We start from the raw sequence: 23031 nt of genomic DNA on the forward strand, positions 1-23031 counted from the left end.
TCGTCATGTAAGGTGAGCAGAGATCGCTGTGCAGTTACGACCTTTACATGGGGCAATGATCAACTGGAATCCAGAGAAAAAGTCGCGTCTCGTGTATACATCCTACTGGCGAAGTATGCGGTCAAACATTTGAAACATTTGTAATCGTCTGAACATCAACGTAAATTATATATTGTAACAAGGGGGGGGGGGTTATTATGGATAACAATACAATGTGTATTTTATATATTTATTAACAACAGTACCATAATTCAATAGTCCAGCTTTCAAGCGTTACTGTTATAAATCTTTTAATGTCAACTTTGCATCCGGTGGCACGCTTTGGTGACGTTGAACAGCGACCCTTTGGTAGGCTGCAGGAATCAAACTGCCGACTGCAAACTGATCAAAGTGCCGGCTGCAAGAATCAAACTGCCGACTGCAAACTGATAAAACTGCCGGCTGTAGGAATCAAACTGCCGACTGCAAACTGACCAAACTGCCGGCTGTAGGAATCAAACTGCCGACTGCAAACTGATAAAACTGCCTGTTGCAGGAATCAAACTGCCGACTGCAAACTAATCAAACTGCCGGCTGCAAGAATCAAACTGCCGATTGCAAACTGATCAAACTGCCGGCTGCAAGAATCAAACTGCCGACTGCAAACTGATCAAACTGTCGGCTGCAGGAATCAAACTGCCGACTGCAAACTAATCAAACTGCCGGCTGCAAGAATCAAACTGCCGACTGCAAACTGATCAAAGTGCCGGCTGCAAGAATCAAACTGCCGATTGCAAACTGACCAAACTGCCGGCTGTAGGAATCAAACTGCCGACTGCAAACTGACCAAACTGCCGGCTGTAGGAATCAAACTGCCGGCTGCAAACTAGACACACGGCACAGCGCTGTGACGACCCGGCAATCCCTCGAGACCTTTCGCCCGCAATCCAAATGTTACATTTGTCACTTCATCCGGACATACATTTTACGTGCAAATAACTCTTTCTCCACAGTAGAACTCTTATCCACGTTGATTTGGCGGGGGGGGGGGGGGGAGGAGGATGAACATCGTGTATCCCATTATCCGCGATTTTATTTTGCGAATTTAATCCCCGGCATCCGTGAAAAATTGCAGCTAATCGCAAACAGGATACATTGAGCAAATTATCTCTCAACAGGAAGCCGTGCCGCAACCCTAGGATGGGAAAGAAACACTTGCAAACGCAGATAATAGTGAGAATATGTGCGCGCATCATTGGAGGTTTTGCGGACCATGTAGGTTCCACGGATAATGGGAGTCGGATAAGGGGAGTTCTACTGTAGTTCCTAAGTGAATGGGCCACTTGGGATGACACAGTTCACACATGTCGTACTCTTCCTCACATTGATGTTAAAGGCCAACTGCTCTGCAAATCCGCACTGGCAATAAAGAGCTGGAAACCTTAACATTTCATTCACATTTTATAAATGCAGTTGCCTAATTACAGGTAATCGCTTGTTCAAAAAAATGACCACCAAATGCCAAGCTTCATCGGTGTTTACATGTCTCTCCGGAGTTTACATCTGTTTATAAGTGCACAATGCGAAAATAAAAGTGATAATTGTACAGCCTTCACAGGCAACACAACTGTGTGCAGATTACCCAGGTTATACATTTCAACATCGCAATTTATTATAACTATATTATATAAGTAGGATTACAGGCGCTCGTTCATTTGATTAGCTCGTTGCATGATATCAATTGGGACTCGGTGATCTAGTGGGAGCCCAGCTTCATTTAAACAAATGGAACACAATTCCGTCGCGTTCTCGTTGACTAATTCGGCACTTTTGGTTGTCATCATTGGCCAGCAAATATTGCCAAAGGTGTATTTGTATATATTTAAAACGAAGCCTCGCTACCGCTGTGTTATTGGTGGTCCTGAACGTAACTGGCCAGCGTACTTCAAAGTGTACGTACGTTGAACTTCTTTCGCGCACCGTACGTCGTAGCCACCCGTGCTAATTGGAGGTGCGGGGAAAGCGTGCGCCTGCATATCCGAAGTGCACACGCGGTGTATGCGCACTACGTGTATACAATTACGTGTGCCGATGCTTGCGCAGGTGCCTTCAGTGGTGCGGGGGGGGGGGGACGTGTAAAATGCGCAGCGACTAGAAGAGGTATAGACACAACTTAGAGATGTACCGAGATACGAGAAGAGATACGCAGACAAGATAGAGATGAGAGATTAACGAGCTGGTTTATGTTAATTAGCTCGTTAGGTTGATTAGAATTTAAGATGCTATTTCGTGCATACCCCCAATGTTTTATCATGAATCCAAGGCCCCTTGAGCTGCTTTGTCCCTAAGCTTTTGCCGAGTGCCTAGCGCCGCCACTGGTGATGCGTCTACAAGAGCGTGCGCGGCCGTACATTCGCATGTGCATGCAAATGTAGCCTACACACGTGTATAAGCACGTGCGTGTGAGCGAGCGAGCGAGCGGGGGTGGATCACTGGCTGTAGATGGTGAGCACGTTGGTGTGGTTGCCCCTCATGATGAGCACTGGGGGCAGGTCACGGCTGAGCACCTCCAGCCAGGCCATGCCCATTGCCGACGGGCATCGTCCCTTCTGGATCACGGGCAGGCTCCTGCACGGCACAAACCAACGCGGGGCACACGCGGAAACGCACGCGTGTTCAGCTACAGCGACGGCACGGATCGTACACAGCCGCTCGCTACAGACACGCGATGGGGAACCTCTCCCTGCCCACCGCTCCCACGCCACGTGGATCGTGGGGGTGATTTGACCACGCTTCACCCCACGGGTCATCGCGTGTTGGTGATGGCGGCGAGTGTGGATGAGGGAGCACAGAAGTACACTACAACGTTGGACTCTGCTGCAACTGCCTTCTGCTGACAACGAGGCCCTGCAGCAGCAGCCGCAGCAGCAGCCTACAGCACCTGCTTTACGCACGGTGGTGGTCGCCCATCCAAGCATTGTCCAGGCTCATTCCGGCTTGGCTTCCACGATCTCAGTGGAGATCGGGTGCATCCTCCGTTATTTGGTCAGTGCCACGACGAGATCACCTGCGTATAATACAATACTCATTGCACCCAGATTTTGCTGAAGCTCGGGTGCCCTGATTGGTAATTGTTTGCACTGCAGGAGTTGCAGGGCCGCTGTGAACTGCCAGCTGTGCTGGGGACGATTGGGCCTGTTCATCGACTAAACATTTCAAACATCCTTCTTCACCAAGTTGGGAAACCCCCTACAAACCATGCCCAACATAACGTGGCCCGTTGATGCCGATGACATCTCAAAGCCCTGCCCACCACCTCCCGTCCAGCGGCACCCACGTGGGAGCGGAGGCGAGAAATGTGCCTTTTCTCCAACTATGTTCGCGCTATCCGGCTTCGTAATGGAAGCGATAATTAATCAGTTGAGTGATCGATTGCTTAACAATCACACAACCCAGCTTCAACGAATAACAGACGCCTACAACGGCCGCGCCGTACGCTATCGCGAGACGTCGGGGCGCCCGGGAGCGTGCGAGCGATCGGGGGTGTACGTACACGACGATGAGGGCGGCGTCCTTGGAGTGCTCGTGCATGAGCTCGTTCAGCTTCAGCTGCCGGTTGGTCTGGAAGAGGGGGACCGAGAGAACGCGTGAGCTTGGGGCGCAGCCGCCGGCCTCTAGGAGACGCCGCCTAGGGCCCACGCGGTGCCCCCTGATGCTGGCACCGCGTGGCCTCCCGACGGCATCTAAATCCGGTCCCGACCACAGCCGAGTTGGGGGAGCGATTGACGGAACGGGGCAACTGACGTCAAAGTGTCTTGATTGACCATGTTTGTTGTGAATGTTTCTCGACTGTTCACATTTGATCGCATCCTTTTTTCCAATTTCCTCTACTTGCTATTTGTTTGAATGAAATTCACATTGCGAAAGAGGCAATGATGATATATCCATCTCAATGGTTTATTACGTATCCCGATTAAATAAAGGATGCATACAAATAGATTCAGCTAATTCCTCCATAGCCAGACACGATCCATCAACTGGTGAATGGAGCCACCCTCCCCAAGCTATCACCATCTCTCTCTGTCGTGCAATGCAACTATCCATCTGGCCCCTGCACATGAGCTGATTGCATTGCGTCATCTCCGCAGAGGACGTCCGAAGAAATTCCCACCCAAAATGCAATAACGCGGCTAACCTGCGCCCATTTACACACACGAGGGAACTCAAACGGTAACTTTCACAATCTAATCAAACACCGCCCCCCCCCCCTGCCCCGCTTCCTCCCCGCTTTCAAAAAATGGTCAGGACTTTCGGCCGAATGTGTGTTTTGCGAACGTTGCCGCTGACCTTATCGCGCAAGGTGAGAATCTCGTGGTCGGAAATCTTCCAGGGGCAATCCTTGCGCAGCTGCTCCACCTCGGCGGGGTCTTTGAATCCGTCGTTGAGCCGGTACGGCATGATGAGGTCCTCAAAGTACTTCATCCTTGCGGACCGCCGGAGCAGTTGGGGAGGGTACAAGAGTTATCGTGACGGTTATTCCGGCTACACCACAAACAATGTCAACTCGTCGCATGTGAGGGGTTTTCTCCGGGCGCTCCGGTTTAAAGCCGCAGGTAGCGTAGGGACGCTCGATGATTGGCTAGAACAAGGCCGTAGCCATGGAGTCAACATTGAGGGGAGACCAAATCTTCCAGGGGGTCTGGGGGTCCCCCCCCCAGAAAAAAATCTAAATTTGAAAACGAATTTCCTGCCTAAAATATTAAAAAAATCATGAACATATAGGATGGGCTTTTGAATTATTTTTTACTTATTTTAGTGTATTGTTTTACATTGCTCTGTTTTTTTTTCTTTTTTACCATTTCTTGTTTCATTGTATGTAATGGCAGAGATTAGGGATTAATAAAGTACAACTATAACCACAATCATATAAACAGAAATACATTTTATAGCAATATATTGGGGGGGGGGGACATTTTGAGCATATTTGAATATTGGGGTGGGGGGGGGGATGTGTCCCCCCCCCCCACCCCAATATATATTATAATTACAGCCTTGGGCTGGAAGCACGCTGACACGTGGCGGGACGCGTCTCTCACTTGTCGGCGCGCGGCTTCTTGTTGACGTCCGTGAGGATGATGACGTCGTCCACGTTGAGGCGGAAGCGGGCGATGAGCCTCGACATGCTGGGGACATGGAGAGAGGGTGGAAGCGCGTCATCGCTCGGTCACTCACTCCCGCCAACACATTTCACTCGTGCTCTGTACTCGGCGGTAAAAGATAACGGCGCGGCCCTAGGCTCAAGCTACAGCAGGGCATCAAACCGTCGGGTTGGGATGCGATGCAAGGTATGCGGCGGCGTTTGAACCGAGCACCGTATGAATTGAACTCGTGGCCCTTCGGGGGGTGTGCCGTGAGTGTCTCAGCGCGGGTGGAGGAGCCTTACTTCTGCTTGTCCTCCTCCAGCCGGTCCAGCTTCCCTGCCATGAAGACGCGCATCTTGCACTCGCCCCATCGGTTCTTCTTGCTCAGCAGGTAGGGGATGAGCAGCGTCATGCCTGTGGGAGGGCAACGCGAGAGGCGGCGGCAGCCGACGTGAACGTTTCACAAGGCGGCAGGAACGCATTTAAAAATGGGAAACCTAAATGTCATCGACGTCATCACAATCAGCCATGGTCAATCCACAGCTGGATGAAGGCCTCTCCTAGCCGCCACCACCGCTCACAATCCACGCGATGTAATAACACGTAGACACGAGCATTAATACCTTCACAAGTCCAAACCGTATGAATATTGTATAGATTAACAAATATGGAAAACTAAATTAAATTGACAGAATTGTAAATACCCCCTTTCCCGCCGGTTCAAGTTTGCAAGCATGAAAATCCACAACAGCAACCGTCGGCCCTGACAGTAAAACACTCGGCAGGACCCTCCTACGTGAGTCGCGAGATTCCGTGAGGCTTCCCTGGTCTCCAAACGAGCGTGGTGAAAGAAAAAAAAACGCAACGAGGGACGTCGTTGCTGTCCAACGCTACGCAGAAACACCCTTTCACGCGCGCGCCGTTACACGTGCGCGGACAAAGAGACGTACCGCCGTCGTCGAAGAGCCAGTAGATGTCGATGGTCCTCTTGCCCTGGCTGAACTGGAACACGGTGCTGATCTGGGGCATCGCCTCATGCGTGCCGGGCTTGTCTGCAGACCGGACGAGGAAGATGGGCCGAGAGAGAATTTCACAACCACGGTCGACCGTTTTATTCCGCAGGGGCAAACGCAGACGCGAAGACGGTCGCCGCGTCGCGCGCTTTCGGGTGCGCTTCAGCGGCCGTCTGGAACACTCCTCCTTCCGGTACTAGGAAGCCACTGGAGCGATGCACCTTTAAATCATCGTCTAGATTGAAAACTCTATTCCTCTAGAACTGCTTTTTGTGTTTAGTTTTTGCTGTCCCTCCCTCGCAGCTCCGATTAGCACGGTTGGCTACGTACGGTGCGAAAGAAGTTCAACATTGCATACGTACGCACATCTTCCTTGCATTGCAAGGGGTAAGATTACGGATTGGTGAAAAGGGAGGGGGGGGGGGCTGCCCTACGACCAGTTCAGGTATCCCAGCTCACGGCTGGCATTCCAATAAGTCTCGTGGCCAGGTTGATAGCGCCTCGTTTGTGAAAACATTAAGGATCGAAGTCGCAGGCCGTGCTCGGAGGCGTGGACTGGCGCCATCGAAGGCCCCGCGACCAGCCAATGGGGTGACGCCCCAACAGAGTGACGGCTGCAACCCCGGGGAGGGTTCGTTACCTTCGGACTGATCCACGTCCATGCTCAAGCTGGAACACAAAGTGGGCACAGGAAGGAAAATGTCATGAATTACCATTCACAGTGCGACACTTGCCCATGACAACGCCGCAGCACTTTCCACCAAATAGCGGCGACTCGCGATGCCTGCGCGTGAGTGACGCTGCGGTGTTGGTGGCGTTAGCAACAAGCCGCGTATTTAGGTGCATTAATTCCTTCAGAAAATTGCCACGGATGATGATGATGTGTGCCGAACAAGCATTGTGTCACTCCACTGCTGGATGAGGGAACTACCCAAGCTGTGCAGCGTAGGCCAAATATTTGACCAATACTTCACCGTGCTGGTCGGTGCGGAGTGGTGAAGGGGGTAGAGAAAGTATATACTTGCTGCACTACACTCTGCTCTCCGCACAGTAGCCCTGCCGCCTATAACAACTGTTAGACATGTTGGTGACCGATCCAAGCGCTATCCAGCCTCAACTCCGCTTCGGTTGAGAAACTGCGTTCGCTTTGGAGTCCACGGCCTATGAGCTTGTCGAAAACAAAAAAACAACGTGCAGCTCTTAATCCTGTAGGCTGTCTACATCCGTGCGGCCGGGTTTGTGCCGTCACGCAGTACTTACGCCGATTTCGCGACAAGTCCGGACACCTTCCCAACGCCGCCGCCGCTGCCATCGAACTGGAAAGCCATGTTGACTGCAGGGGGCGGCGGACACACAGCGTGCGGTGTGAACATTTGAGCAAGGGGAAAAACGTGCTCGGTGCTTAACCCCACGTGTGGATTTCGGGCGCTTACGGCGCACGCGTGCAGGTTACAGCCCCTTCCCGTCAAAACATCCGGTGGATGAGGTCCTCCCCGTGAAGGCCGCTTGATTTATCAAGTACAAGTTGGCTTTCTTTCCAGATGCTATTTTGGCATGGACCGGGTGTCTCCATCACAGGCGCCGGACTCGAGATCAAACAATTGCGCGAGCGATTCCCGATCGGTGTTCAGCTCAGCCCATCGTTACTCCAGAATTGACGAAGTGAGTGCCGTCCTGTTGGAAGTCCGCAATGGTTGTCCCACAGACTCCTTTCATTATTACAGGCAGTCCTCGGCTTACGAACACAGTTCCTGAGACCCGTTCGTAATTGGAATGGTGCGTAAGTCAGAACACGTTAACTCACTGTAAAAGCCAATTCTGTCAGTGTTATGAAATGTGTTACGGTTCAACAAAAAGAGGAAGCATCGTTAAAAACTCATAAATAAGAAGAAATGTGCATTTGCATGTAACACTGTAATACATATTCTACGGTAAATAACTTAAAATAAAGTAACACAAATATAAAAGAATAGAATCGGTTTCATTTTCATTTACCTGGAGTCCTGATGCTGGCTTGCTTGTCGGAAGGGGCGCAATGAGTAACCACAATTGCACGCGCACACACACAGACACACACACAGACACACGCACTAACTACAACGATCCCCCTTGTAGTCTCCACAGGCTGTTGGGGCAAGTGCTGTTAGCAAGCAGCATCTATATGAAGGCCGGCACGGCACACGAGGGGGTGAGTGGCCAGCACCACGCACAGGTACTCATTTGAGACTGAGTCGACCTAGGGGAGGCCCAGGACACGTTCAGATAATCGACACTGGTTTGGTCGTGAGTGGCAATTGAACTCGGGATACCAGGTTGGTTGCACGGTGCGCTTACCATTGCACTACCGCTCCCCACACACTCACTTTTACACACACACACGTGCACACGTACACACAAACACCACAAACGCTCACTCCCAGCGCAAAGCTGACTCATTACATCTCGCGGAGGATCGCTCCCACTGAACAAAATAGTTTCCGCGTTTCAATTCGCGAGTGCGAGTTCACGTTTTAAGTCGATATTAAAGAAATATATATTTCATGGAAGCTGGTTCGTAAGTCGGGTGTTTGTAAGTCGGGTGGTCGTAAGTCGGGTGTTCGTAAGTCGAGGACTGCCTGTAATGTGGACCTTCTACCACTTATCCAGTTCTGAAAGTGTAAATGAGCACCCACCCCGACACTTGATTGAGCAGGGAGTTGGGGGTTGCCACCTCTGAGGTACAAAAAACGAGGACACATCGTGGGAAGGCGAATATCTCTCGCGGCACCGCAAGACGGGAGAACGATACGTGAAGCTCCGCGCTCCGTCTAGATATCTCACCTTGAACTTCGGGCATATTCTTGATGTCAAGGCCCTCTTTCACGCGCAGGATGGCCAGGGCCATGTTGTAGTCGAACACGTTGCTGCGAAAAAGCAAGGAGAATTGCAAAAACCCGTCCCGCAAACGGATCCACGAAAATCGTTTCACGTGCGCACTTAAAAACTCTGCCAAAACCAAATTACACTCAGTGCACACCGGTGGTATCTCTGCACCCGCAAGGTACGAGCGTAAAGTCAGAAACTGTCGTCCTGTGCGCGGCTACAGCTTACGAATTCCATCCAGATCCTGGGGGGCGTACCTTCCCACCGCTACAAACGTACGCAGTTTTCAGTTTTCATTTATTTGGTATGGCCCTGTGAGCCATTTGTAAAGCGAATATGTGACTGTGCAAACAGAAAATCCTGAAAAAAAACAACAAAATATTCCAGAAAAAGCACCGTACACCAACGCTGTGTGCAAAAAAATCCCAGTGGGATGCAAGGGTGGTTGGGTGAGTGGGATGGGTGAGTGCAGCTACATCATCTACAACTAAATAATGTAGCTGCACTCATCGTAGGCTGTGCAACAACAGAAGAATACCACTCTGGACATCTTGTGTCGTATCCACTAGCCCGCTACAGCAAGGTTATGAAAGTAAAAAGTCAATTCAGAAGTGTTTAAAAAAATTAAAATCTGAACTAAGCAGCATGTACATTGATTAAAGCGCAACTCTTTACGAATGCACATTGCTTCCCGTGAGGCGCTGTCAGAGGTGACCACACGCTGGCGAGGTGCGGGAAGGGCCACTCACTGGATGATCTGCACGTAGTCGTGCATGATGGCGGGGTCCTCTCCGAGCCACGAGTTCATGAAGCCGAGGAAGACCAAGTTGGGACGCAGCTTGCCAAGCCCCGTGCTCTGTGGGGGGGGGAGGGAGGGGGGGCGGCCATCGTCGATGCGCCCATTAGACCCCGGGTTTCCGCTCGCTCGCACGCTTGCCCGGCGGACTTCGCGCAAGCTCAACGGGAAATTTGTTTGCGGCACCGCACCGCTCGAACAATCTTTCCAGAGTTCCTCCACCGTTCCGCACGGCCTCAGTGTGCACCTCTAGCCTGGCGCAAATACCGTGATCACACCAGCACCACCCGGGGGCTGGTATGCGCGCGCGTGTGTGTGTGTGTGTTAGGAATGGGAGCAGTCGTGTAGAGATGAAGCAGCAGCACGTTGGAACAATAATTGGGTTCCCTGGCCTTCGTACGCGAGTGGCGCCCGACTTGTGACCATGTCCTGGACCTAGCCAACATCACACCGGTCGTGAGTGCCTTGTAAACAAGAAATGTGCATTAAAATGTGACTCAAACTCACGTGTATGTTCTCTGGGTCTTTCAGTAAAGTCGCGTCGATAGGTTCAAAGAAAATAACAAACACTACGACGTTTCGATCGCACCACAAGCGGTCGTCACCAGGTGGAGAAGAAAGAGTGTGTGATTATTAATTATTAGAATTTTGATCAATATGCCTAATTGTGTCACTTGGCTGAAGCCATAACTTGGCTGCACTTGAGAACTTGGTTATCATCGCAGGCACCATCCTGGGTTCGAACCCAAGGCCTCAGTGGTGCCAGTGCAGGTCTCTGACACCGTCTTAGCCCCCCCCTGGTCGATATGGCTGCTACTCCAGGGCAGCTGCTCCGATCTCCTGATCAACAAGGAACGTTGGGCCAAAACATCTGGGAACGTAGTTCATCTTAACTTATGAGTGACGAACCTGGGCTCAGAGTACAAAAGAATCCCTTACAATGCCATCGTTAGTTTATCAGCCTACGATCCTAAATGCCGCGAGAGAAAATGGGTCGTAAGTCAAAGTAAACACGGATGCCGTAGTGAGAAGATCCCTCTAGCAGGTCTAAAAAGTAATTGCGCTAGGGATTCCGTTGTCACTTCCACTTTCCCAGCCAACGGCTTCTGCCAGGAAGTTAAACAGCGGGGACCGCCTGTACCTACGCAACACGGCCAACCATGGTTGGCCGTCATCCCCTCCTGCGCTCCAGCCGGGCCATGGCGGAACTAAAGCCTGAGCCCTCAAATGTCGCTCGTTACCTGGAGCAGCGCAGAGGCACCCTCGTTCAGGCTGTTGCTCACGATCGCCGTGTAGAAGGAGTTGATGTTCCGGTGCCGCAGCCACTTGCCGTGCTCTGTCTGCCGCAGCTCACAGATCTGGTTCTTGTTGGGGCCCGCCTGCCGGGGTGGGGGGGGGGGGGAGGTTCGGGAAAACCGCCGCTTCCACTCACTCCCTCGTGTCGAACAACTTCGTAAGAATGAGCGTCGTGAAACATTTCCTTCGTAATAATACAAATTCTGAGTTTAACTTGTAACGCGCCGCGGCACGGTGTTTGCTCGCTCTCGTAGCGAATGACTCGGAGGCGTGAGGAACCACAGACAAGCAGGAAGGCAGCCACGTGGTGAGCCGGTGCCAACAATTGCCAAAGTTCTGCGATTCTCTATTATATTAAGGTGATGTCGGCCAATTAATGAGTGCTTGTATGTGGGAGGAAAACCGGAGCACCTGGAGAAATCCCGTACAGACAAAACAGGTGTATTCCACGCTTTTTTTTTAATGTACGACGTCCTCATGGCTTCCACAACACCTACGAAGGGAGTTTCACAACGGTGGTGCCATCCACCAACCCTCGCCTCCATCGTGCTTAATTACAGCCCACGTGCGTAGCCACCACCGCCTTCTATACCGAGCACGGATAAACCGTTAATTGTAACCGTGACCTTTAAGCTCAGTTACATTTCACAAGAGAACAAACCACGTGACCGCAACCGACGACAAATCTGGTTGCATCGTCGTGTACATTGCAACGTTGCTTTGAACACGCAGCCCCCTCCCCTCCCCCCCCACCCCCCACCCCGTGGGATGAATGCGCGTCGACCGTTGCGCGCGAACGTACCACGACGATGTTGCCGCAGACCATGAGGCTGACGCCCTTGGTGAAGGTGCCCACGAAGTCGACCAGCGCCGGCCGCAGGTGCGGAGGCCCCGTGAGCACCAGGCAGTTCGGCCTGCAGGAGGCGGCCGGGTCACAGGGCTCGTCAGAAGAGTCGACGCGACGGGCTCTCCGCGCGCAGTGCCCGTCGCGGCCACCTTTGACATTTTTTTTTTTCCCGCGCGGCTCTCTGCCTCCGACGCGCCGCAAGCACGCGGCGCGTCGCGGGGCGCTTCTCTCCGCGTTGCCGGCACGGACAGAAGCTCCCGGGGCTCGTGGCAGCGAAACGTCAGACGTCGTGCCCAACGGCGCGGCCCGACCGCGACACGCGCGTGGAGCTATCTGCGGAATCTCGCAGGCCGTGACTTTGGCCACCCCGATTAATACCGCAGGTGCCCGAGCCAAAGAGCGTGCCGTCGGCTCCACAGCACGGTGGACTACAACGAAGATTGCGTGACGTTATCGGGAAAGGAGTGGGCCACGTGTCCCAGCGTCACGGTCCGTATTTGCCAAATTTCAAAGTTACTCGCAAATGACTGAATACGGCAAACATTGATTCGCCTCTCTCCTAACCCCCCCGGTGTAAAACTACTGCAGACGGTACTCGACTTTGAGCGATAGCGACTTCACGATAGCCTTGCTGCTGTAACATTATTTTATTCTCATTCTACGTGACTTTACCGAAAGAACCAAAGAAGAAAACAACACAGGGATTACTTTACAACGAGAACCCAGTGTCCGCACTCCGTGATTCAAGCTGCCAAACTGCCAGCACTGTAGTCTCGGCCTGGCGTGATGTGATAACAACTCTACCTGAAGACCTTGATGTGCTCCTTGACGCCGTCCAAGTTCAGTGTTGTGGCCAGAGCGGTCTGGAAGCCCATAGCTTGCACCGAGGAACCCCAGTTGACCTCTGCATGAGAAATAAACACATTACATTTTTTGTCTTGGAAAATAGATTTTTTTTTAACAAGCCTGACTCTCCTGATGAGATCAAGAAGGTCGAATCTAATCCAGATTTTGCTTGCTTTAACCAAATGCTGCTGGATTACATTGGTCTGGAAAGCCAAATTGGCCGAAGGAATAAAACACATTTCGATTTAAAGCTTTCGTGACTGCAAGGATTCATCTTCTTGGTTCTTTCGGTAAAGTCACCACGTAGAATGGGAATAAAATAATAAAAAAATAATAAAAAAATTTGCTTTTTTATTATTTTATTCCCATTCTACGTGACTTTACCGAAAGAACCAAGAAGATGATTAAAACATAATTCTATGGGGAGATGCGGAATGGACTTATGCTTGTGGTTTGTTTTCCCCCTTAGGAGGGACAGTGTATAATTTAGAAATAAACAAACTGGTTTTAACAGGGTGTGTTTAGTTTATGGAGAAAATGCATAAGTTGGTAAGGGGCGATGGCTTCCAACGTGCCTGGCTTCTTGTACATGCAGTATAAGTAGAGCACGACCCAGATTCCCAGCGAGAGGACGGCTCCCCACCACAGGATGAGGAACATAATGATGATGTCAAACACCATGGTGATGATGGCGATCGCCGGGTGGAAGTACTTGAAGTCTGGCCGCCAGCCTGCGTGCACAAAAAAAAAACCGTGTACACCTCGAGCCACGGCGGCACTGTAAGCCTAACGACATTTCTAAAGATAGGGTCCATTTAAAATTTTAAATATATAAAATTAAACTCTGCACACCGTCGTCGTTGTTTCTACGGCAGCGGTCGAGATGTGTCGCCGAGTCGACGGGCCCCCCGCTCACCTGGAGACTTCACCACACTGGAGTGGAAGACGCTGAAGTTGAGGATGACGTAGGTGTTCAGGAAGCAGCAGGCCGTGATGGGCGAGATCAGGTTCAGGTCAGCTGCGACACAATCGTTTTTTTTTGTTAGAACGACGTCTGCTCACCCATCTCGTTTAAAACCGGCGGCCTCCGTAAGTCCTCACCGCACACCGCCATCGTCGACACACGTGCCACACCTCCGATTAGCACGCTGGGCTACGTACGTTGCGAAAGAAGTTCAGCATACATGCATAAATGCAACGCCTGCTAGACGAAACGCACTCTATGCCAAGATTGATTCGTTGACGGGCAGCCGGCGTGGAAACATCGGGCCCACGAGAGCTTTTGGAGTGACGCGCCAAGAGATGTGGCTCGCCAAGGCATGAAGGGATGGAGCTTAGTAAGATGGGAGATGAGCAAGAGATATAAGTGGGAGTGCTCTAGACAATCAATTAATATTGGTGAGATAAAAGCGAGACCTGGAGACAAGATATCGAGATTACTGGTCACGTGTGCATACGCGATGTCATGATGCCATGTGACGTCAAAACTTTGTGGGGTAGCCATCACTTTGTGGTTTGGATAGACTTCACCCACCATAGGGATGTGGAAATTCCACAACGGACTCAGGGTTGTAAATATGAGATGAGTGCCGCCTCAATGCTCATTTGAGGAGCAGGAAATCAACTTTGACTCTTTTGTTCCACGTTCAAGTTGTAATCATTATTCCCATCTATTATTTGGATAAAAAAACAATATTCCACAAAAACACTCTATGCATGACTGTGGGTCTCTACACGAGTCTGAAGCAATCTGGGTAAATTCTTCACCTGGGCAGGCACCGGCCTGCCTCGATGTTGTTTCTGTAAGGTTGGCAAGTGAGACAAAGTACAAGATTTAAAAGCACGTGGACGTGAGGGGAACACGCGAAGCAGACCTACCAATGCAAATGAAGCAAATTCCAATGGTGTAGGCCAGCAGGTACCCAAAAACGGGCTCTTGGTTCCTGCCAAAGCCCTTGCCGAAGATCGTGATTCCAGGGTAAATGTTATCCCTGGCCACTCCCTGCAAGAAGCACAACACAGTTCAGCAACCAAAACAAACCGACAGGGGAGCCTGCAAGTAGACCAGTGGACTGCACCGTTATCGCGTAGCACAACGAGTACACGTGCGGCCCTGTTGTCAATTCACTGCTGGATGAGGGCCTCCCCGTGTCGTTGCAGGTGGTGGAGGTTTTTTTTGTATCATACTTCACCACGCTGGTCATTGTGGGTTGGTGAAGGTGTGGACCATAGATGTGGGAGTGTGGTACAGTACAACAGTGAAATTTGAAAATCGTCTGGAATGCGCCCCACGGCGGCCTGCAACTATGATTGCCATGTCGTGACGTATGATGGGAAGAAAAAAATAATTTCCCGCAAGACCAGAAGAGAGGAAGAACGACGTGCACATGCGTTGTCGCGAGTGGCATAGTAATGCACAGCTGACAAATACCGGGACTTTTAATGTCGCGGCAAGACTGGCAGATTTATGAAAACAGCAGCCAGATCAACAAGAGGACGACCCTGGGAAAACCAGGACAAGGTGGCATCCCAACCTGCAACGCCTATGCCATGCACGGCGGTCACACGTCCAAGCATGGCGCAGGATCTCCCCCCTTGCTTCGCTTCCGAGATGTGACAAGACCGGGCACGACCCGTGTGATTTGGCCACAGGAAGCGCGTAATGCCAACGGAGCAAATCTGGCAACAGGCCGCCGTCGCCATTCGTTCTCCTCACCTGGAAGCACTTGGGCGCGCTGATGAGAGAGGCCAGAGCGGAGGAGAGGCCGGCTCCGAAGATGCCGGCGTAGACAAGGGGGGCCCACGCGGACACCATCGCCATGACCTAGGCACCACGGGCACGGCGCTTAGCGATGCGCGTCGTCATCATATCGTGACTTTTAACCATGGTGGAACTCCCTCTTATCGGCAGCGGCGTGGAGGATGTCCGACGCGCGTCCTATCATCCTGTGGGGTTCCAAAGCTTTGGGAGCTGCACCGGCAAAAGCCCTATCACCCCAGGAACAGAGCCTTGGCCTCGGAGTACTGAGAAGAAGGTGATCCTAAGATCTCAGGGAGATCGTTGGAGTATAAAAGTGGATGAGTTCCTGCAAATATTGTGGGGCTAACCCACTGAGAACCTCGTAGGTCAGCAGCCTTGTTAGTTGAGTAACAATCAGGCTGGGTGAACTCAACTTACAAATGAGATAACTCAAATCCCCAGTGGGAGTGGACTCAATCCATCATTCCTTTCAGGTCAATCATATTACGACCACTTTTGCGAGAAGTCAAGAGTGATTTGTCCCTATGAAGAGACTGGCCCATAGCATGCCAATATGTAATAGCCATCAACAGCTCAGGCCTGTAGAGCACTGCTCCATTTTCAGGACCAAATTGACGACCGTCCCTTGCCTGTTTTACCACCACCCTAGCCTAATGGCCAAACTCCCTGTTCTTATTCACCTTGGTTATTTCAGTTCCGGTTTTTAAATGGGATATATACGACCAGCATGGATTTAAAGCTTTCGTGACTGCAAGGATTCATCTTCTTTGGTTCTTTCGCTAAAGTCACGTAGAATGAGAATAAAATAATAAAATAAAACAATAAAATTCTCACGACGTTTCGGCCACAACACAAGTGGCCTTCCTCAGGTGAAAGGAACAACCTGAGGAAGGCCACTTGTGTTGTGGCCGAAACGTCGTGAGAATTTTATTGTTTATTTTATTATTTTATTCTCATTCTACGTGACTTTACCGAAAGAACCAAAGAAGACGAACAGCATGCTCAATCAAAACCAGCAGCAACGCGTACAATAACACTACGGCTTCAATCACCAAAGTTAGGTACATTATTATTTATCGTGGCGGTGGTTGGCGTGTTGCGTCTCAAGCATCATTGAAGGGGTCCCTTCAAATCGGAGGCACTGGCCACAACCCCAAAAGCGGCTGCTTCGCCCAGTTAAACCCCGGCCCCTTGCCCACGTTCATTGCAAGACGGAGGAAACGCCGGCAAAGCGCCGACTTGAGGCCAGGGACGGCTCTCTCGCGCACCTGGTACTGGTTGATGAAGCCGAAGCTGCAGGGACTGAAGCCGGGAGCGATGGTCGTAGTCGCATTGCAAGCGCCAAAGTTCCAGCCGAGATCGCACCCCGTCTTGGTGAAGGTGCACACGCGCGCGGCCGCCATGGTGGACGACAGCACCGTGGAGTTGGCGGTCGCCATGGTGGAGTTGGCGGTCGCCACGGTGGAGTTGACCGTGCTGCTCAGCAAGGTGGAGAAGAAGCCGGGCATGGCGGTGGTCGTGATGTTCGTGTCGTTTATCAGGGGCGCGACGTACGACAGGGAGTCGGAGAGGTTGCCCGTGGCGTCTCGCAGACTGACAGAGCCTGGTGGGGGGTGGGGGGGGGGGGTGTGAGAGAACAACACGCGCGGGTCACCCACGCTCTACATCTCACGTCTACCTTATTTTTCCTTCCACGGCGCAGCGGGGACCGGCAGCTGCGCCAGGGCCACAGTGCAACGCGCTGGGCCCGACGCAGCTTGCGAGACGGCGGGTTGGTTGTCCGCGCGCGCGTAGATCACGCGGCGATGGCCGCGTCCTCACGGCGCGCTGACGAAGCGTCGTTACTCCCGCCCTTAGGCGCTTGCTTGGCCCCGAGCACAGGTCCGAGATGCGAGACCGGCAAATATCACCGTTTGGTTGCGTGCTCGATGAGGCAAAGAGCCGGCGGAGCACGACCCCTGTAACTGTGAGGGCCCCGAGCTGGCGTGGCTCGGATGTGCGGGTGGAAAGGGTGGAAAGGGGGGTTATCGATCATTGCGCTATCGCTAAGCAGATAAAGAATTCCAGCGGCGCCAGTTTATCGTGAAATTGCGGTTGAAAGAAGAGGACGAAGTTGAGTAAACATTGAGTCTGCAGGATGTGTGATGATCCAACAAAATGCATTTAAGATGAGATTATACTAAACGCAACATTGAAGGCACGCTATCCATTTATAGAATTACACGTTATGCATCGGTGACATATGCAGCGAATGACTCACCGATGGTGGTGGCAATCATGACGTAGGACAATCCTGTGACGGCAATGCCCAGAAAGGTCCCCTTGGGAATGGCTGTGGCTGGTTCCTAAGGCGGGGAGCAATCGGAGAAATATCCACGAGGAACGGTGACTTTTTACTCGACGAAGAAACACCGCAACGGAAGCCGTTGTGCGACGCTCACTTGGCAGCGGTGCACAAAGCAGGATCAGAATATGTATTCATACTGGAGCAGTCCGATGAGCAACGAAGCTCTTTTTTCACAGAGGTGGTAGCTCGACTCAACGGAACGGCCAACGACGCTGCTGCAATCGTCGCCCTCTTGGCCCTACTCGCCGTTGAGACCCGCCAGCAAGCATTCGCTTAGGCAAAGTCGACCGTCAACTGGTTCCAACTGTCTGGGTGTCATCAGCAGATTTTAACATAAACGCCCCTGGTTTATTGGCAAGTGCCCTCTCCCTAGCTCTTCACTCCCTCTGCTTTCCCTTCGTGCTCGTCGTTGCCGGTCGTGTTGCGTTAAATGAACAAAGGCCATTGCTTAGTGTCCGAGAGGGAAAACGTTGACAGCTGGCCCACGAAAGGCCAGAAAGTAAGCGGGCCGCACGCCTCTGCATGTCCGTTCTTACGTCAGCGTGACGCGGCGCTCAACTTGTCATTTCATGAGGGTTGCCAGCTCTGAGGCGCAAACGAGAAATACTGGGACATCGCGGGAGAATATCTCAAAGATAACGGAAGAGGGGAGAAAGACACGTGCATTGGCCCGAGTAGAGTATTATTGTCATTGTTGTTGTTGTTAGACAACTGACAAAAACGCAGGGCTTGTAATGTCCTGGGTTTACACACGGGCAGGTGCGTCCATAGGGGGGATGCGGGGCCAAGAGGGAATGCCACCGTGCCCCCCCCCCAACACTTGCATCTGACACGGTGACGTCGAAGCACGGGGCCCCCTAAACCACGGGGCGATCGCGCTGAATCGCCATGCAGCTTTCCAAAGATGACTGCATCAAAGAGAAGACGTCCCAGGGAACAAAAAACACTGGGACCGGTGGCAACCCTGGTGCCTGAGTGGCATTGCGTGTTTAAGATTAAGCTAAAGTTAACGAGCGCGAACGGCATTCCCTCTACCTTCAGGTCTCCACAAATGTTGGCGCCAGTGAGGATGGCCGTCACGGAGGGCAGGAAGATGCCCAGCAGCCTGAAGAAGTCGTACGGCCCGCGGAAACTCGGCGTGAAGTTGTCGTTAAAGATTTTTGCTGAAAAAAAAGACGAAACGCAGATCGGTGGCGTGAGTGTAAAAAGTATAAGGCGTGCAACAAAAAAACAATCGTAGCTTGTGAAGCAGAGGGCATCATCATCATCATCACTATCATCATCGCAGTTTATTATTTACACCATGAAGCCTCTCGTGTGGCGCGATCAGGGCCGGATTAACATTCCTGTCGAATTAATTTGTTAATTTAATAAATGTTGGATGACTCCATAGTGTTTTGCTGCAATATGTAATACTGCACGTCCTGTGCATCACTTAGGCCATTCGATCTCGTTCGCCTTCGGCCCCTCGTAACCGCGACCCGACCCTGGGCGTGCCCCGAGGCGCCCGGGACACCGGTGAGAAGTTTCCTGCCGGTCGACGTTTAAGTTTGACGTCAAATTTGATGGCTCAATGACTCACTCGGGTAACTTGGTCTACTCTTCCGAGCCGAGCGGACGTGTTGGAAGAATCCATAATACAGGTTTCTTTTGGTTAGATCGCGTAGATATATAAATGTATCGTTACACCTACCACCACCCGACACAGCCACTTAGTAAGGGTTGTCACGTAAACAGAGCGTGGCCAATTCGTTACTAGTACAGCAGCACACCGGTGTGTTGGAGAGCAAAGCCACAACATTTACAATCTGAGTACGACGTTTCGCCAGTAAATCGCACAGTGTGTGTGAGTGACCACGCCACATATTTGAAAGCTTTGTTGGGTTTGATGATGATGATGATGGGGGTGCCAGTGGCCCACGCGGTGGCCTTGCAACGAAGAGGCGCTGCGATCGGTCCTCGTCACAAGGCCGCGTGATCTGTGGCTGCGGTGTCTCGTAACCTCATCCCACCCCCTCTCTCCCACGGCCCTTCCTCGACCACCGTCTTCGGTGCTCGAACAACAAAGACGACGGCGAGGAGGAGGAGGAGGAGGAGAAGAACGGAGAGAGACGCTCACTGTTGTAGCCGAAGAAACCCTTGGCTTGCTTATCGATGGGGGAAGGCATGACGGTCCCCAGCAGATAGTCCAGCAGCGCGATGATGATCAACGCGAAGAAGATTAGCTGAGCCTGTGGTGAGTAACACGACAGACATGTGGTGAGTAACACGACACACAGGTGGTGAGTAACACGACACACAGGTGGTGAGTAACACGGCACACAGGTGGTGAGTAGCACGGCACACAGGTGGTGAGTAGCACGGCACACAGGTGGTGAGTAACACGACACACAGGTGGTGAGTAACACGACACACAGGTGGTGAGTAACACGCCAGACAGGTGGTGAGTAACACGGCACACAGGTGGTGAGTAACACGACACAGGTGGTGAGTAACACGACACACAGGTGGTGAGTAACACGACACACAGGTGGTGAGTAACACGACACACAGGTGGTGAGTAGCACGACACACAGGTGGTGAGTAGCACGGCACACAGGTGGTGAGTAACACGACACACAGGTGGTGAGTAACACGACACACAGGTGGTGAGTAACACGACACACAGGTGGTGAGTAACACGACACACAGGTGGTGAGTAACACGACACACAGGTGGTGAGTAACACGACACACAGGTGGTGAGTAACACGACAGACAGGTGGTGAGTAACACGACACACAGGTGGTGAGTAACACGACACACAGGTGGTGAGTAACACGACACACAGGTGGTGAGTAACACGACAGACAGGTGATGAGTAACACGACACACAGGTGGTGAGTAACACGACACACAGGTGGTGAGTAACACGACAGACAGGTGGTGAGTAACACGACAGACAGGTGGTGAGTAACACGACACACAGGTGGTGAGTAACACGACACACAGGTGGTGAGTAACACGACACAGGTGGTGAGTAACACGACACACAGGTGGTGAGTAACACGACACACAGGTGGTGAGTAACACGACACACAGGTGGTGAGTAACACGACACACAGGTGGTGAGTAACACGGCACACAGGTGGTGAGTAACACGACACACAGGTGGTGAGTAGCACCACACACAGGTGGTGAGTAACACGACACACAGGTGGTGAGTAACACGACAGACAGGTGGTGAGTAACACGACACACAGGTGGTGAGTAACACGACACACAGGTGGTGAGTAACACGACACAGGTGGTGAGTAACACGACACACAGGTGGTGAGTAACACGACACACAGGTGGTGAGTAACACGACACACAGGTGGTAACACGACAGACAGTTGATGAGTAACACGACACACAGGTGGTGAGTAACACGACAGACAGGTGGTGAGTAACACGACACACAGGTGGTGAGTAACACGACACACATGTGGTGAGTAACACGACAGACAGGTGGTGAGTAACACGACACACAGGTGGTGAGTAACACGACAGACAGGTGGTGAGTAACACGACACACAGGTGGTGAGTAACACGACACACAGGTGGTGAGTAACACGACACACAGGTGGTGAGTAACACGACACACAGGTGGTGAGTAACACGACACACAGGTGGTGAGTAACACGACACACAGGTGGTGAGTAACACGACACACAGGTGGTGAGTAACACGACAGACAGGTGGTGAGTAGCACGGCACACAGGTGGTGAGTAACACGACAGACAGGTGGTGAGTAACACGACACACAGGTGGTGAGTAACACGACACACAGGTGGTGAGTAACACGACACACAGGTGGTGAGTAACACGACACACAGGTGGTGAGTAACACGACACACAGGTGGTGAGTAACACGACACACAGGTGGTGAGTAACACGACACACAGGTGGTGAGTAACACGACAGACAGGTGGTGAGTAGCACGGCACACAGGTGGTGAGTAACACGACAGACAGGTGGTGAGTAACACGACACACAGGTGGTGAGTAACACGACACACAGGTGGTGAGTAACACGACACACAGGTGGTGAGTAACACGACACACAGGTGGTGAGTAACACGACACACAGGTGGTGAGTAACACGACACACAGGTGGTGAGTAACACGACACACAGGTGGTGAGTAACACGACACACAGGTGGTGAGTAACACGACACACAGGTGGTGAGTAACACGACACACAGGTGGTGAGTAACACGACAGACAGGTGGTGAGTAACACGACACACAGGTGGTGAATAACACGACAGACAAATTATCCACGGAGCGCCGCTGTTGCCTGCCAAGACCGCAGCAGAAATCCTCGTACGCCTCATCTTAATTCCCATTGAAATCGCCACTGAAGCTCCCGCTACCTACACGTGGACACCAAAACCGTACCCACAGCTTTACCTATACACTCACGTTGGTTCGACGCGTCTACCCCGCGATTTAAGGAACGCGGCAGGAAGACTCTCCCACAAATCTGGCTGCCGCCTGATGATGCCGGTTAGAATTACTGGCGAAACGTCGGACTCAGATTGTAAATGTTGCGGCTTGGCTCTCCAGCACACCGCTTAGTGCTGTACCAGTGCCGAATTGGCCACGTTCTGTTTACGTGACAACCCTTACCAATTGGCTGTGTCGGGTGGTGGCGGTTTTAACGACACGTCTATCACATATTTACACGCGCTCTAACCCGAGCGAGCAAACAAAGTAACAAACAAAAAAACCTGCATCACGGATGATATTGCTCGCGGAAGCCCCCCCCCCCCCCCCACCACCACCACCACGTGTATCAACCGCAAAGTGCGAACGTCAGGCGCGCGAGATCGCGACGCCGACGTGGCCACCCACCTTGTTCTCCCAGGCCAAGCCCGCGAGCGCGATGCCGAGCAGGCACGTGACGGCGATGACTCCGATGATGCGCAGATCGTTCACCTTGTCCACCATGATCAGATTCCCGCCCTGTCGTGCGGCAGCGGGAGCGCAGGGATGGTCAGAGCGCTGACCGCCCGTGACGCAACCTCGGCGAGCCGAGTTCCATTCCCCCACCCATCGCGGCCGACGGCAGCGAGGATTTTATCTGAACCGACCCGGGACCCCCCCGCCCCCCCCCCCCCCC

The 23031-nt window shown here is 52.2% G+C and overlaps 1 protein-coding gene across 1 annotated transcript; it reads right to left on the reverse strand.

Moving 5' to 3' along the window:
* Positions 1 to 215: 215 nt before the first annotated feature.
* On the reverse strand, positions 216 to 22941 carry LOC116945799 (solute carrier family 12 member 3-like). The gene is made up of 23 exons (XM_076069680.1): positions 22764 to 22941; positions 20008 to 20119; positions 18924 to 19051; positions 17802 to 17886; positions 16810 to 17144; positions 15497 to 15604; positions 14659 to 14782; positions 13697 to 13798; positions 13356 to 13511; positions 12739 to 12838; positions 11890 to 12001; positions 11033 to 11170; positions 9745 to 9851; positions 8954 to 9036; positions 8129 to 8146; positions 7394 to 7466; positions 6774 to 6802; positions 6071 to 6172; positions 5423 to 5534; positions 5076 to 5162; positions 4327 to 4462; positions 3533 to 3600; positions 216 to 2607 (listed from the first exon to the last, which is right to left on the reverse strand). The coding sequence occupies exons 1-23, from the start codon at positions 22857 to 22859 to the stop codon at positions 2469 to 2471; spliced, it is 2550 nt and encodes an 849-aa protein (XP_075925795.1). The 5' UTR covers positions 22860 to 22941; the 3' UTR covers positions 216 to 2468.
* Positions 22942 to 23031: the final 90 nt, after the last annotated feature.

The sequence above is a fragment of the Petromyzon marinus genome, chromosome 25 (assembly GCF_048934315.1).
Source record: "Petromyzon marinus isolate PM22_M1 ecotype Great Lakes invasive population chromosome 25, UKy_Petmar_22M1.pri1.0, whole genome shotgun sequence".
In the NCBI taxonomy this organism is placed as follows: domain Eukaryota; kingdom Metazoa; phylum Chordata; class Hyperoartia; order Petromyzontiformes; family Petromyzontidae; genus Petromyzon; species Petromyzon marinus.

What these genes read in the sequence shown, in the direction of transcription:
- LOC116945799 (XM_076069680.1), bottom strand. Translation starts at nt 22,859, where the DNA reads ATGGTGGACAAGGTGAACGATCTGCGCATCATCGGAGTCATCGCCGTC. An exon ending in GACTACGTGCAGATCATCCA is followed by an intron (nt 9,037 to 9,744) that starts GTGAGTGGCCCT and finishes GCTTTTTCGCAG; the next exon opens with CAACGTGTTCGACTACAACA. An exon ending in GACGCCGCCCTCATCGTCGT is followed by an intron (nt 2,608 to 3,532) that starts GTACGTACACCC and finishes TGTGCCGTGCAG; the next exon opens with GAGCCTGCCCGTGATCCAGA.